The sequence below is a fragment of the Myxocyprinus asiaticus genome, chromosome 30 (assembly GCF_019703515.2).
Source record: "Myxocyprinus asiaticus isolate MX2 ecotype Aquarium Trade chromosome 30, UBuf_Myxa_2, whole genome shotgun sequence".
NCBI classification, from domain to species: Eukaryota; Metazoa; Chordata; class Actinopteri; order Cypriniformes; family Catostomidae; genus Myxocyprinus; species Myxocyprinus asiaticus.
Genome location: NC_059373.1, coordinates 18,305,455 through 18,321,191, shown reverse-complemented (window position 1 = coordinate 18,321,191; position 15,737 = coordinate 18,305,455). Strand labels below are relative to the sequence as shown.

The 15,737-nt window shown below is 40.3% G+C and overlaps 1 protein-coding gene across 2 annotated transcripts; it reads right to left on the bottom strand.

The window, feature by feature from the left end:
- Positions 1 to 299: 299 nt before the first annotated feature.
- Positions 300 to 14,641, bottom strand: LOC127421337 (zinc finger TRAF-type-containing protein 1). Of its 2 annotated transcripts, XM_051664350.1 has the most exons (5): positions 13,739 to 14,641; positions 11,037 to 11,275; positions 10,525 to 10,736; positions 824 to 894; positions 300 to 538 (listed from the first exon to the last, which is right to left on the bottom strand). In XM_051664350.1, the coding sequence occupies exons 1-5, from the start codon at positions 14,042 to 14,044 to the stop codon at positions 422 to 424; spliced, it is 945 nt and encodes a 314-aa protein (XP_051520310.1). In that variant the 5' UTR covers positions 14,045 to 14,641; the 3' UTR covers positions 300 to 421. The 2 variants fall into 2 exon arrangements, with proteins under 2 accessions (XP_051520310.1, XP_051520309.1); XM_051664349.1 differs by lacking the exons at positions 300 to 538; positions 824 to 894 and adding an exon at positions 1,562 to 3,271 and having other exon boundaries at positions 13,739 to 14,620.
- Positions 14,642 to 15,737: the final 1,096 nt, after the last annotated feature.

Below are 15,737 nucleotides of genomic sequence, written 5' to 3'. Positions count from 1 at the left end.
AGTTCAATTTGCGGTTAGAGTATAATTTATACTATTTATATTATTGCTGGTGTTTTAGCTTAATATACATAAGATATATTTGGATATACTATATTTATCTTGTTTATAGAGGTCTATATATTACATGAGTGGAGAATGAAATGCACTTGAGTTAGCACTGTCTGTTAATATCACAATACATACATTTGAAAACAAGTTTAAAGTAATTTTTTGGTTTACAAAATTATATTAGGATGTAAGATAATGTTTGCAGGAAATGACAAGATCTGAGCGGAATTTCTTAAATATATGGCCTTTTAAACAGTTAACAGTTTGATGGATTTTTTTGTGTGGTCTACTTACATTCACAGAAGAGTCAATTGATGTTCTCATAGGCTTTTTGTTTGGGTTTTGCACACATTTAACTTTGGTCTTGGCCTTTTCACATATTCGGATACTGAGTTTTAGACATAAGTTGGAGTAATTTTGTGTAGATGTGTTTATGATTTAAATGTAGATGTGATAAAAACACAGCGCTCTCTGTTGGTATGAGAAGGCACTACAATAACAAAGCATTAAAGGAATGATCCGGGTTAAATACATGTTAAGCTCAATGAACAGCATTTGTGTCATAATGTGATTACCACAAAAAATATTTTCAGCTTGACCTTGTTTATAAAAAAAAATAAACTAAAAATTGAGGTTACAGTGAGGCACTTACAATGGAAGTCAATGGACCCAGTCCATAAATGTTAAAATACACATTTGTTTCAAAAGTATAGCCACAAGATGTAAACATTCTAAGTGTTAACATGATTTTAGTGTGACAAAATCTCTTACTAACCTTATCAATGCAAGTACCCAGATTGCACACCAGATTGTACATCTCCGAGATGTCCATTTTAGACTTTTCATCTGAAAAGCAATGCAATCTAATTAACATCTGATAAACATCTTAAAAAGATCAGATTTACCAACAAACTAAATCATAAACATCTCAGACATCTGTTGAATGTCTTATTAACATCCGAGAGGAAACGTCTTATAGATGTACTGCAGATGAGCAAACTACACAAAAATTACGTCTACCAGATGTAAACACACACGTAAAATAGACGTCTGGGTGATGTGTGCTATCAGGGAAAGTTATATCTAATATTACAACTTCGTTGCCATGACGATGCAGCACCAGTAAACCCTACAAGTGATTTCACCACACTTAAATTAACACGTGATGTTTACGTTTGATTAGCCCCATTCACTTCCATTTTAAATTCCTTACGCGACTTTTGCTTCCTCTTTTTTTCTTTCTTTTTATAAACGGCGAGTCTACATTATGCTACAAATGCTGTCAACTGAGCTTAACTTGAAGCCGGAACATTCCTTTAATGATCTGTTACCCACATGACAATAGGTCTTTATTTTGCTGTCATTAACTGTAAATTCATATATTGTAAATTATTTTAAACATGCATAACTGAGCTTTTGTCAGTGAATAACACATTTCATACAGTAAACAAAAGAGTGCGTCAACTCTGTAAAAAAAAAAAAAAAAAAACAAAGTTAACAAAAAGCAGTGTCATAAGTTTAAAATGAGCTTTAATAGAAAGGCACATATACAGCCAGAGTAACGTGAGAATTAAAAGCTTTTAAATGCAGAAACAGTTTTAATCTAAACTCTTCTAACCAGAAGTGACAGTCTCTGGTAGATCAGCCCAACTGTGTTTGTTGTTCTGTCGTTCATAATTCAAGTATGTCTAAACTGATAAGTCACAGCAGAGTTTATCTGAAATGAGAATCAAGTACCCCCGTTGGCTCTTGTTTTCCCCCAGCTTTGTGTGACTGTGTGTGTGTGAATTTCTAATGAAGGTATGAATGTAGATTGTATGTGTGAGTCTATGTTACCTCATTAATAAATGTAGGTTAAATAAAATATAAATAATGATGACTTTACTGATGGCATTATGACATTAGGATTTGAGAAATGTACCTGTGTTCACAAACTGCTGGGGGGGGGTAAAAGGACACATAAGAGGAGAAGAAAAAAAAATTATAATAATAATCACAGGAGGAAAAAAGGTCCACAGGTAGTTGTTTTTTTTTTCATTTTTAAATAAATGTGTTAATAAGGTCAAACTTAAGTTACATTACAGGGCTACAATGCTACTTAACTAAAAGTGTGCATTCCAGGGAGCACACAAAAATCAAACTAAAATCATGCAATATCGCATCTTTTGGGTTCTGGGGTTGGCAGCCATTTTATTCAGCCTAACTGTACTGCTGCACTTCAGTGAAAATGGCTACCTTCACATATAAAAAAATACACTTAAAGCAGTTGCTTGCAGCCTCTGTGCTGCAGTGTCTGTGTGGGTAAGGTTTTAAACAGGACAGCACACTGCATGGATACACACATTGCCTGAATGATAGGCTGTATTACACCTCAAATCTGTTTCTACCTCTTTGTCACAGAAATACACTCACTCATTCAGTCAGTCACACAGCAGGCTCGTTCCTTATATTACTCATCATTGGTCTTGATTGACAAACAGGCTCAAGGAAACACACAAATACAGTCACTTTTGTGCTGTCCATTCAGGCCTGTTTTGTTCTGCCAACGAGAGATCAGCAGGGTATTGGGTGAGATTGTTAATGGAAAAACGCAGATTGTTTTGGCCATAGAGGGTCTGAAAGCTGACCAGCAACAACACACACTTGCACAAAAACAAACAATCTACTGCAGTACTGATGGGCCGTATTTCATCATCCGTCTCCTTCCTTGCTCCCGTAGAGGTATCTGTGGTTCAGTGGTGCTTGTCTCCCCTCCGTCTCTCCTTCTTTGTTCATGCCATACCCTCCTCCCCTTGTCTGATCCATTTCTTCCATCCCAACATCTCAAGCCTCTATTTCTGGATCTGAAAGATGAAGAGGCGGAGGTTGATGTTTTTGGCAGCCAGCAGCTTGTTGCACTCCACACTGTCGCTGATGGGCAGCAGGGCGTACTCGGTTTCATTTGCATCGTTGGAGAAGACGTGGTGCTGGATGACGGGTTTGATTTTCACATCATCGTACGGGCCCTTCAGCAGCAGGAAGGAGCACTCCAGTGCAGAGTTCACTTTGCTCTTCAGGATGAGCTGGAAGGAGAGCGTACGTTTGCAAGATAGGTTAGGGTTGCGTTCGGAGTCGTTGACCCGCGCCTTCAGCACCCAGGTTTGGTTGAGCACGGTGAAGCGCGGTGTCTCGTAATATAGTCGAGTGATAAAGTCATCGGTGCGGTACGGCCGGAACTGCACCTCTGAAATGAGATATTGAGTTTGAGAGCATTAAATGTTGTAGAGAGTATACAGCACTTTCAGAAAATACACAGACCCTTTCACTTTTTCCATACTTTTTATGGTATATATACTTTTTTTTTTTTTTTTTGCCATCGATGAGATACAAAACCTTGTTACAGCTCTCTTAGTCCATTTAGTACCATTTGGCAACTCCAATGGTGCCATATGCCTTTTACTCAGGAGTATATTCCATCTACATTACATTATCATTTAAGAGGCGCTTTTATCCAAAGCAACTTCAAGGTATACATTTTATCAGTATATGTGTTCCCTGAAAATTATCAACCCCACAGCCTTGGCATTATTAGCACCATGAACTACTATTTGAGCTATAGGAACACAAGACGGGCTAAATCTAGCCAGTCTACTATTGAGACCTAATTGATTGAGTACTGCAGAAATGGTTCTTTATGCAGTTTCTCTTACTGCTATACAGGACCTTTGAAAATCACCTCTCTGAACAAGGCTCTTCCTACCTTAATACTGAATTTAGTTAGGCAGTGAGTAAACTACAGGACTCTTAGACATGAAACATACAGTACTGTGCAAAAGTTTTAGGCACTGGTGAAAACTGTTGCATAGTAAGGATGTCTTCAAAAATAATGCCATAAATAGTTTTCATTTATCAATTAATGTCATGCATAGTCCAGTCAACATAAAAAAAGCTAAATCAATATTTGATGTGACCACCTTTGCTTTCAAAACAGCACCAATTCTCCTAGGTACACCTGGATACAGTTTTTCTTGGTTGTTGGCAGATAGGATGTTCCACTCTTCTTGGAGAATTTGCCACAGTTCTTTTATCTGTTTAGGCTGTCTCAACTGCTTCTATCTCTTCATTTAATCCCAGACTGACTGGATGTTCAGTAGGGGGTCTGTAGGGGACATGCTATCTGTTGTAGGGCTCCCTGTTCTTCTATTCTAATCTATTCTATTTACATAAGTAATGTTTGAGACCGAATGCATAATAATAAAACAAAATCTTGGGTGGGCCTAGCCCACCTTTGTCAATCGGCCCATGTAATTTGTTGAAATGTACTCTGGGACACTTACCATTCCAAATGAAGGACTTTGCAATGCTATCAAATTGCTGGAAATAAGAGAGGGGGACATCTACATGGAGAGATTGTAGCAGGTAGTTAAATTTTGGAATACAATTCATTTTAATAACATGAATCTTCCCAATCATAGATAAATGTAATGAAGCCCACCTGCTCACGTCGCTCAAAAACCTTTTTATTAAGGGATCAAAATTAATAACTAAATCAGACAAATTTGCTGGGAATAAAATGCCCAAATACTTAATGCCCTGTCTGGGCCACTGGAAGGTGCCAGAGCCGTCATAGCCAAAGCTTCGGATTTAGACCAATTGACTCTATATCCTAAGAACTTAGAAAAGGAATGAATAATTCTGTGGAGGCAAGGCACAGATCTAGAAGGGTCAGAGATGAATAATAAAATATCACCTGCGTAAAGCAAAAGCTTATGCACCACACCTCCCGCCACCACCCCTGGAAAATCATCTTCCTTTCTTATTGCGGCTGCTAATGTTTCCAGGGCAAGACAGAACAATAATGGGGAAAGAGGGCAACCCTGCCAGGTGCCCCTATCCAGAGTAAAATAATCTGAAATTAATCCATTTGTTTGTACCGCCGCTATCGGATGTCTATAAAGTAACTTAATCCATCCAATAAATGTACCACCAAACCCATACATTTCCAAAATCTTAAAAAGATAATCCCATTCTACCATATCAAACGCCTTTTCGGCATCAAATGAGATGGCAGCGACCGGAGTCTGATCATTTGCCACTGACCACATGATATTGATGAAACGCCTAATATTATCAGAAGAGCTGCGGCCCCGAATAAACCCCACCTCATCTATATGTATAAGAGATGTCATAACTTTACATAATTAATAGCCAAAATTTTTGACAGTATCTTAACGTCTAGCAGGATCAGGGAAATTGGACGGTAACTCTTACACTCGCTTGGATCTTTGTCCTTTTTAAGAATCAGACTGATTCGGGCCTGTGTCATGGTTGGGGTAAGCTTTCCATTCCTTAATGATTCCATATAAACTTCTAGAAAAAGTGGAGTCAATTCTGTAGCAGAAGATCTAAAAAAACTCAGAGGCAAAGCCATTTGGTCCCGGAGCCTTGCCTGTAGGCAAGGCCTTAATTACTTCACCAAGCTCCTCTAAGGTTATCTCAGAATCAAGAGAATTTTTTTGCTCAGTCGTCAGTTTGGGGAGTTCTAAAGGTTCCACAAAATGTCTATTATCTTCATCAGTAGACGAAGATGCGGATCTACAGAGATCAAGATAGAATTCTTTAAAAGCATTATTAATATCAATGGCCAAGTTAAAAAAATCAAAGTTTGACTGTCTTGCCCTGAATAGCCAAAACTCCACCTTCCACGACAACATATTATTATATCTGTATTTCAGTTGGGTCAATTCTCTGAGGCCATCAGGCAACATTCGGCACTTCAGCTCTGCCTCTGCACTTTTTTTCCCTCCCCTTTTCTCCCCAATTTGGAATGCCCAATACCCACTACTTACTATGTCCTCGTGGTGGCACGGTTACTCACCTCAATCCGGGTGGTGGAGGACAAGTCTCAGTTGCCTCCGCTTCTGAGACCATCAATCCGCACATCTAATCACGTGGCTCGTTGTGCATTACACCATGGAGATTCTGCATGTGGAGAACCACTAATCGCGACCACGAGGAGGTTACCCCATGTGACTCTACCCTCCCTAGCAATCGGGCCAATTTGGTTGCTTAGGAGACCTGGCTGGAGTCACTCAGTACACCCTGGATTTGAACTCGCGACTCCAGGGGTGGTAGTCGGCATCAATACTCGCTGAGCTAACCAGGCTCCCTGCCTTGGCACTTTTAATATTCCCTTCCAACTCCACAAGTTCTCGTGCTTTGGATTTTTTGGTGAATGAGGCATACTGTATGATCAGGCCCCTAACCGCTTTAAGTGCCTCCCAAGCCATGCCCACAGAGGATACTGAGGACCAGTTGGTCTCCATATAAACACTGATTTCAGTCTTTAACATTTGTTGGATATCAGGATTTTGCAAAAGGAATACATTAAAGCACCAACTATATGATTTCTTTTTCTCCATATGTGGCAACACCTCTAAACTCACCAGGGCGTGAACTGAGACTAAAATGTTTCCAATTGAGCAATCAACAACAGATGAAATGAGGGACTTGGATATAAAAACAAATCTATTCTAGAATAAATCTTATGTACTGATGAAAAGAAAGTATAGTCCCTACCCGATGGGTTCAAAAGTATCCAAATATCTGTAAGGCCAAGATTTTTTACACATCCTGTGAAGTGTCAATGTTGCTCTGGGGGGCTTACACACTTTTGCTTCTCTATGATCAAGGACTGAGTCCATCAACAGATCAAAAGTCTCCTCTCATGAGGGGTGCCAGCGGCCTGCAACATCCCTTCAAGATCTATAAAAAAGTCCTATAATTTATCTTTAATCTGTTTGAGACATTTGAATTGTAGATGTTTATTTATTAATGTAATGACTCCCCTGCTCTTACTTGAGCCAGCACTAAAGAAAACATGTCCACCTCATATCTTCCCAAATTTTTCAGCTTCCTGCGAGGAAAGATGCGTTTCTTGAAGAAACACTATATCATATTTCTTACATTTAAGAAAAGAAATAACCTTCCTTCTTTTTATGGGGTGCCCCAACCCATTCACATTCCACATGGGGAGAGACAATCCACTCATATTAACATCTGACATTTTGACATATTAGAAAAAATAGATTGTGTGTCAAAAATAAAATTATAAAGACCACATTCTTCTTTAGTGCAACAAACAACCCCCGAACTTCCCTCGGAGCAAAAAAAAAAGCAATAACCCCACGCACGACAGCGCCATCCGGTGTCCATCCCTCTAAACTTCAACAGTCCATGTACGCCTACGAGAGTCCCCGTGACAACTTTGCTGTCGGATAGCTCAAGACCGGTGCTTCAATACAAGCCAGAATTACACAAAAAACATGTGGATTCATCCTAGCGGAACCAGCAGAAGAAAAAAAAAGGAGGGACTGTTCAGTTCTTCGGGCAGTCAAACGAATGTTCAGTAAGCTGGCCCATTTGGCCGATACAGGAGTACAACAAAAAACTCAATCACTCCAATGTCCTGCAAGAGATATTCCACAAAACAAACTCCAGGCCACAGGAAGCATAAGCACCAAAAACGTGCAGAATTATCCACAAGCTGTCCCGAAGAAATTATATTACACAAAACATACTCCAGCTGCTAGGCGGAACCAGCACAAAAAGAGACGAAAAAGGCGCCCAGCATCCTCGGACAGTCAAGTGAATTTTCAGGTCCACTAAACAGCAACATAAATTCTCTTTGTCCATCCTTAGTATCTCTTCTCAGTTTGGCTGGGAACATCAGTGCAAAAGTGACCTTCCGTTGATGTAAGAGTTTCTTGCATTCCTTGAATCAATCACATTACTCTCGTCGAATTCGCAAAGTCTGGGAACAAGAAAATGCTGTGGTTCTTCCAAGAAAGCTTTCCTTTACTCTCGTGTAACACAAGATCTTTATCGGATGATCTCAGAAATTTGGCCAGAATTCTCCCTCAGCAGATCTCCGAGCAGGGACTCTGTGAGCTCACACGATTTCCAGCTTATGGCCTGTTATGTCAAGCAGACTCGAGAAGAGCTCGTCCAGGAATTTTACCATATCTCTGCCTTCCTCATGCTCAGGAATTCCAACAATTCATCAATTACGATTCTCCAAATCCTCCAGTTTTTCCCAAACGCGTTGCAAATCCACCTTGGTCGCTAGCGGATTAGCAGCTAATTCCCTCTCTGATGACTCCAGATAATCTATCAGTTTCTCGACGTCCCCCATTCTTGTAACCAACTCAGTGAATTTCGACTCCATGGCCGTAATCAATCGATGTATTACAGCAAGATCCTCCAAGTCCGCTACAACCTTCTTCAGCATCACCGACATGCTGGACAGTTGACCCTGGATTTCTCCTGCCGCACCATCCAAACTGAGTCCCTGGTCTGCGGCCCTGTCTGGGATATCAGCTTGAGCATGTAAGTGTCTTTTAATATCTCCAGAGCCCGAGGATTTTGAATCCTTTAACAAACTGTCTTCAAAGTACAGTTAAGAATCAGGGTGTATCGAATCTCACGGTTATGACACAAATAGTAATAAAACCAGCAAAGTGCACAGAGCTCACCGTTCACATGTCCGATCCTCGCATGGCGCCACCGAACCTCCCCAATATTTAAGTACTTTTTAACTTTAAATCATCGCTTCCGGTCAGCAGTTGTATGCACGTGTGATGTAGGCACGTGAGACACGATAGAACTGATGCATGTGCGACACACCCGGAAGAGCAATGCTGTTTACAACTGAGTAGGAGGAACGCTGTACAGGAGCTTCGTTGGTTTTTGGTTTAGATCTGTATTTGTATCTGTTTTGGGTTTTTTTATGCACAATGATGCGTTTGTGTGCTTTTCCTGGATGTGAGGAGAACGTGAGATTATGTCCTTAACATGCCAACATGAATACGTCACACGAGAGACTGCGTGAACTCCACCCTCTAGTGAAGCTTACCAGAAATAATGGTTTATAGTTAAAAATATGTATCTTTTTCGCACAAAAAGTGATTGTATAGCTACTGGAGTCATATCGATGACGTTTATGCTGACTATGTGTGATTTTTTTTTTAGCTTAAAAAATCTGGTCACCATCCACTTGCATTTTAAGGACCTACTGAGCTTAGATATTTTTCTGTTTTTCTTCAGATGTGTTCAGCAGATGAAAGAAAGTCATACACACCTGGGATATCATAAGGGTGAGTAAATTATGTCAGAATTTTCCTTTTTGTGTAAACTATCCCTTTTGTGTTCTTGCATTACTGTGGCGGTAACAAACCTCAGTACTCAAGAGGGCGATAGAGTTATGTTCAAAAGTCTGTGCCATGTGATAATTTTGCTATAAGTTGCTATAAATATATTTACTTTAACTTACTTGCTCAGCAATATTCTTTTCAAACTGTTGCTCCACCACAACAGTAGTTGAGTTGAAAGAGAAAATTCACACTAATGTCCGCTATTGTGCCCCTTGTGGCAACGTTGAGAATGCAGCGCATACTCGCATTGTGTTATGAAATGCAGTCTGACACATTTTAGAATGCAACAATGGACGAAATCGAGCTAGTGTAGCTAGAAGCATCAGCGTTCACGTACTTGTGTACAGTATGTTTCAGCCTTAAGGGGTTGTTCAGAATGAAAACATTCTTACATTGCAAAAAGTTAGAAGCAGCGCAATGAATAGAACAGAATGCAAGTGTCTCGAAAAACATTTTTAAAAGCTGAATTCTAAAAAACATGTCATTTCTGGAGAAAGGTATATCTGCAGGCTGAGCTCCAAAAAGGGGCAGGAGCTCCAACCACCAGCAAAGATATATGAAGCCCCTAAACTAAGCCCCTCCCTATCCCCATCCAGTTGGCCCAACCTCTTTGTGGAGTAACTCCACTCCCTTCTGGAGTTGACACACCCTCTTTTGGAGATTCTGCCCCCAGTTTGGAGATCTCTGGTCTACAGCTTTTTCATACTGAAAAACAACTAGCACATGTTTACATAGAAAAACAAACAAAATGGACAAAAATGTGTCCAGTCTAAAAGAAAAACAACAAAATGGACAAAAACGAGTTCAGTGTAAAAGGCCCCTTAGTTTCTCCACAAGTATAGGGCCACTGTGCACCTGGGAACATTCATTGCATTCAGCAGTATAACAAATGAAGCTGCGCCAAACACCAGTCCAGGCTTCAAAAAATTATCCAATTGTCCAGCTGCATAGACTCAAAAATAGAATAATCCAAAAGTTTAAAAAAATTCCATTGCATTGGAATTTCTTTGTAGCCTTTTATTAATGTATTTATTGATACAATCCTACCTAAAAGCTCTACAAAGCATTCCTTTGGCTCATGACTTGGTTTTTGTTCTGCCATGCACTTCCACAGACTTCTATTTTCTAAAGCATGTGTGATCAAATTATTTTCTTGTAGGCGTACAACATCATCAGGTTCAAGAGTCATCACAAAGAAACAAAATTAATTGAGCTCCATTCAGAGACTCAAAACAAATGGTCTAAAACCTAATGAAATGAAATTTCAGGGGTTTTATGTGTGTACCTGTAAAACCAATCTTCTCAAAGCACAGTAGGCTAAATATGCTGCTGTAGAGCTGTAGCTCTCTGCGATGGCTCTGGTCCATCTCGTCCAGTATACCCATCAACTCCATGCCAGTCTTGGAGGGGTGGGAGCACTCTGCCTCATGAGCACTGAGCTCATGGAAAGGCCCCTGCCATGGGCAGCCAATCCGCTTGTACTTACACTGTGTCAGTCTATTTCCAGAACAAATCAGAAATAATGAAAGAAAATAACCAACTTACATCATCACTAGCAGAAACAGTATCAAATATGCAAATATTTTGCACTGTATCTCAGTGTGCAAGCTTATGTTTATAAAAGTGTTTCAAATTTGAAGCTTGCATTTGAACGTGTGTGATGTGTATTAGTCCTAGCCGTGCATCTATAAACAATATACTGTATACTGTCCTTTAAAAGGGGACTGTGTTTTGTGAATAATCTTTGTTTATTAATTCAGGTGTGAGTTCTGTGAATTTTTATACAGGTACCAGTACCTGTCCTGGCACTCCTCTGTTTGATGGCGGTCTAGGCTGGAGCGAGGGAACTGTTTAAGGCAGTAGCTGCACTCAGAGGGCAGTTCACTCACAGCTTTCTCCACCGCCAGGTTCCTGCAACACAGACTCTTACTGATTTCACAGCGGCAGTTAGGACACGTAGCCTGCTCCTCTTTCAGACGTGCGTCGGCAAGCAGGTGGATAAAACAGCCAGCGCACATCAGGTGCCCATTTGTACACTGTGAAATGAAAGCACACACATTCAGTCCACAGCACAGAGAACAACAGAGCTGAAGAGATTTTTTGATAAGCACAATGTAATGTTTCCTTCTCAAAGAGTGCTGTTTGAGTAAATGTATTTTTCTTGTTACAGGACTCCTTTACCGGACTCTGTTACAGGAGTTCCCCATTTTCCTCGACTGACCCTGTATAGCACTTTCCTGAATGATTTAAGGAATATGCCAGCAAGTAACCTCAATTTCAAGGTCTGAATTTAAAGGGATAGTTCACCCAAAAATTTAAATTCACTCATCATTTACTCACCCTCATGCCATCTCAGATGTGTATGACTTTTTTTTGCTGCAGAACAAAAATTAAGATTTTTAGGACAATATCTAAGCTCTGTAGGTCCATACAATGCAAGTGAATAGTGACCAAAACTTTGAAGCTCCAAAAAGCACATAAAGGCATCATAAAAGTTATTGCCAAAAAAGTAGAATCCAATGTTTTAATCCTTGTCTTCTGAAGCAATCCAATCGGTTTTTGGTGAGAACAGACCAAAATATAACTGCTTTTTCACAAGAAACCTTGTCATTGCAGTCTCTAGGCACGATTATGATTTCAAGCTCGATTTCATTTCCTAGTGCTTCACGCATGCACACAAGATGGCGCTAGGAAGTGTAGTTGAGCTTGACATCATGATGGACAAGGAGACCGCATATGTCATGATTTATAGTGAAAAGGAGTTACATTTTGGTCTGTTCTCACCCAAAACCTATTGAATCGCATCACAAGACATGGATTAAACCACTGGAGTCTTATGGATTATTTTTATGCTGCCTTTATGTGCTTTTGGAAGCTTCAAAGTTTTGGTCACCATTCACTTGCATTGTATGGACCTACAGAGCTGAAATATTCTTCAAAAAATCTTAATATGTGTCCTGCAGAAGAAAGAAAGTCATACACATCTGGGATGGCATGAGGGTGAATAAATGATGAGAGAATTTTCATTTTTGGATGAACTATCCCTAATGTATCTAAAATAAGACATTTATCAATAATGTAATTATCCAGTTATAGCATGACTTACTACATAAACTATTAATGTGTTTTTAAATTACGTACAAAGGTAATTCTTCATTCATTAATGCCTGATGAAAGATAAGCTCCTGATGTTAAAAAAAAAAAAAAAAAAAGTTGAATGGTAAGATTTTATGATTAGTTGAAAGTTTAACTAATCATTTGAATAATTCTGTTACTGGCTTACTAATTCACCTAACTGATCTAGTGTATATCACTGGAGCTCCTCCATTGAATCTGTGTTTGTTTGATTAATTCAGTTGGGAAATTATTTAGTAATTCCTGACTTATTTATTTGGCTTCAGTGCTTATAGAAATGTTTGTTTTATTTGATGGGATTCAACCCCGATTCAGTAACAAACGGATTACAATGCATGATGTGGTGTGTCACATTCTGCCTGAATCACATGCTTTCATGGGTCAGTGTGAAAGAGTGTCAATGTTCACTAGAAAAGCACACAAAAGAAAAGTACACATGGATGTCTGAAGGTTTTTGTCATGCTCTGCCATTATTAGCATTTGTAATATTTCCTTTCTAGTTTCAACACAACTATCAGCATGACCACTCTAGTGTTACCCAGAAACAAGTTGAGGATTTAGAAGAATGAGTCGGAGGACAGCTGAAAGCATATGATGCAACCCCATTTAGGGTTTTATAAAGTTTTTAAATGACACTGAGAAAAAGGACATCAGGCAAACCTAATCACCAAAAATTGTGTTCAAACATGAGTGAGTGTCAAAAGGAAGTTCTTTTACAGCTGGTTTAGGCTGTGGCTTCACAGGGATTATGCAGGGTACATAGTTGGGGGAGGGGTGACCAAGAGAGGCCAGCAGTGATTGGGTTAAATAGAACATGTGACCACCTTGATTGTCATGTTTGCCTTTCAAGGCAAAAAACAGCTGCTTAGGTCAGTATCATATTAAGCTTATGAGTATAACAACTTAAATAACACCAGCAAACAGGCTCTAAAAGAATAATAATAATAATCATCATTAAAAAAAAAAAAGCTTCAGGAGGATACTGTTGGGGTTTTGGCAAATGTGTCAAAGGGTGCGTCACAGTTCTCAAGTTGTCGCATTTTATTACACATTCAATTTGCACGTTGTGATTCACCGACAGTTTGCTTGAAAAATAGGCAAATAATCAAAATGTTAAAGAGATGCTAAAATATCAAAGCAATTAAGTCCCCGCATCATACTGAACGCCCCCGTATCTATTATTATTACAGGCTGTACCTACACCTCTAGGCCAAATCTGATGCATTGCAAGGGGATGCAATGATTATATATTATATATTTTCATAAGCTTTAAGTGGTCAGGTCGGCAAAACACAGCCTTCCATGTTTTTATCTCTGCATACATAATAAAGTGTGAACTCCATAATGACATTGTGCTTGTTTACCTGGTACACAGAGGCTTTAGGCAGGTCAAGACACACCGTGCAGCACAGCACAGAGTACAGGCGCTCCTCGAGCTTCCCCGCTTCCCCTTCCTGCAGTCTCACGCGCTTCTTGGGCGGTGCGTCCGAGTCGGCCTCGGTACCAGAACCGTCTCTCCGTACTCCGGACTCCTCTTGAATACCTGCCAGTCCTGCGTTCACCGGACCCGCATCCAGGGCGCCCCCCACCGGACCGACACCCAGACCCGCAGACGAGGAGCCCGAGGCGGCTGCGACGCCTAATTCCATCCTCTCTTCCATCGAAGACATCCGAGCCCGATCCAATGTGTCAGAGAGGGGTGTTTGGGCTGTTCGAGCACAGGATTCGCAGTGTCAGTGTGAGATTTACAGTTTTTTCCAAGCTATTTCTGGCCTGTAAGAATGATGGGGGATCTGAAGAGCCAACAATTCATTCAATTGTAAACAATCCTTCAAATAAATTAATATCGGGTTATATGATCCTAGATTAGGGGACAGTGAATATAATTTCATCTGTGTTTCACTGCAGTTTAGCCTGCATGAATGCCTGCTATTTTTGGATATAACACAGGTTAGCTTTCGCTCACAGCTTGTAAAGAGACAGAAAAAAACAGCTTGTCTAAGCCTCAACAAAACAACAGGCTGTTGTTTAGTGCCGTTATCCGCCGTGACAGCACGCGCACGGCGACTCTCCGCTACCCGGCCGGGCTTTTCGCCTCCGGTCCACCTTCCGAACAAACACGAACCGCTCCGACACGATCCGGATTCGCCCGAAAGCCAAAAAGTTATCAGTTTGATGCAGAGTCTCTTCGATAGTCCGTCCCTTAATCTACACTGCCATCTTTGTTTTTTCCAGTCTCTGTCTCCTCCTCTCCCCCGTCCGCTTGTCCCTTCCTGCTTCTGCCTATCCAATCTCGGTTTACTCCGAGCGGGGTGAAAAACAGACGAATAATGTAATCTGTTGTAGCGCGGTCAGTGAATTATTTGCCAGTATCAGTGATGGCCGCCCTAACCGTCTTTCTCCTGCTCCCTGATTGGCTGCAGCAAATGTTTTGCTTCATCAGATGACTGGGAATATTTAAAGCGCTATCCTATGCGCATGCGCATCGGCCTCCTGCGGGTCACGCAGAAGCCGTTAGAATTGAGAGTTGACCAGAAATGTTGGTGATCTGCATAGTGTGATGCTAGGATTTGTTTCACTGGTGTGTTTTCGATTTTATTGTGATATTTATCCGTGCTATTGTAGTGATAATTGCATCATGAAGAAAGGTAGGCAGAACTTGTTCCTTAGTCAACACCCCCTAACACCCCTGATATGCGACAAAATGGCAACGTCATCGGGAGACGTCATTGTTCTTATAATTTTTTATTTTTTTTGACAGGTGAATGGAAAAACGAAATGTTTTTTTATAACTATTCGTTTTTTTTTTTTTTGTTTTTGTTTGTTATTGTTGTTTTTTTTTGCCAAGCCATTTAAATGATCTATTTTTCTAAGTGTCATTTCATCTGACCTTTTTCTTTTTTTCTTTTTTTTTTTTTCAGAAACCAGAGCGACCCCCCTGGGGGAGGGGTGATGGCCTCAGCCAATCAAATGACGCGGTCGAAGGCGGACTGGTTTTGGGTTAGACAGCTGTCAGTCCAGCTCGTCCAGCCTGCCTTTCTTGAATAAGCTCTGCATGTGCTTATGTCTGTAGTGTGAGTAGTACATGGGGATGGGGAGAGTTTTTGTGTGTTCCTGATCACTGGATAGGACAGTGTATAAAGAAGGTATTAAGTAATGAACCTGAAGAATAGTGCTGTAATTTCTACCTCTCCTTTGTTTGTGACTTGTTTAGAGACAGTTTTATTTTGTGCACACAGACACCATAAAGGTTGAAAGATTTAAGGGACCTGAGAAGGATTTCTTCATAAATAATTAGCTCCAAACCACTGGCTGTGTTCGTTGTGATATGAGATATTATAGAGACCTGTAATAGATAAAAAA

What these genes read in the sequence shown, in the direction of transcription:
- LOC127421337 (XM_051664349.1), bottom strand. Translation starts at nt 14,044, where the DNA reads ATGTCTTCGATGGAAGAGAGGATGGAATTAGGCGTCGCAGCCGCCTCG. An exon ending in CTAAAGCCTCTGTGTACCAG is followed by an intron (nt 11,276 to 13,738) that starts GTAAACAAGCAC and finishes TTCATTTCACAG; the next exon opens with TGTACAAATGGGCACCTGAT. An exon ending in TGAGAAGATTGGTTTTACAG is followed by an intron (nt 3,272 to 10,524) that starts GTACACACATAA and finishes ATCTCATTTCAG; the next exon opens with AGGTGCAGTTCCGGCCGTAC.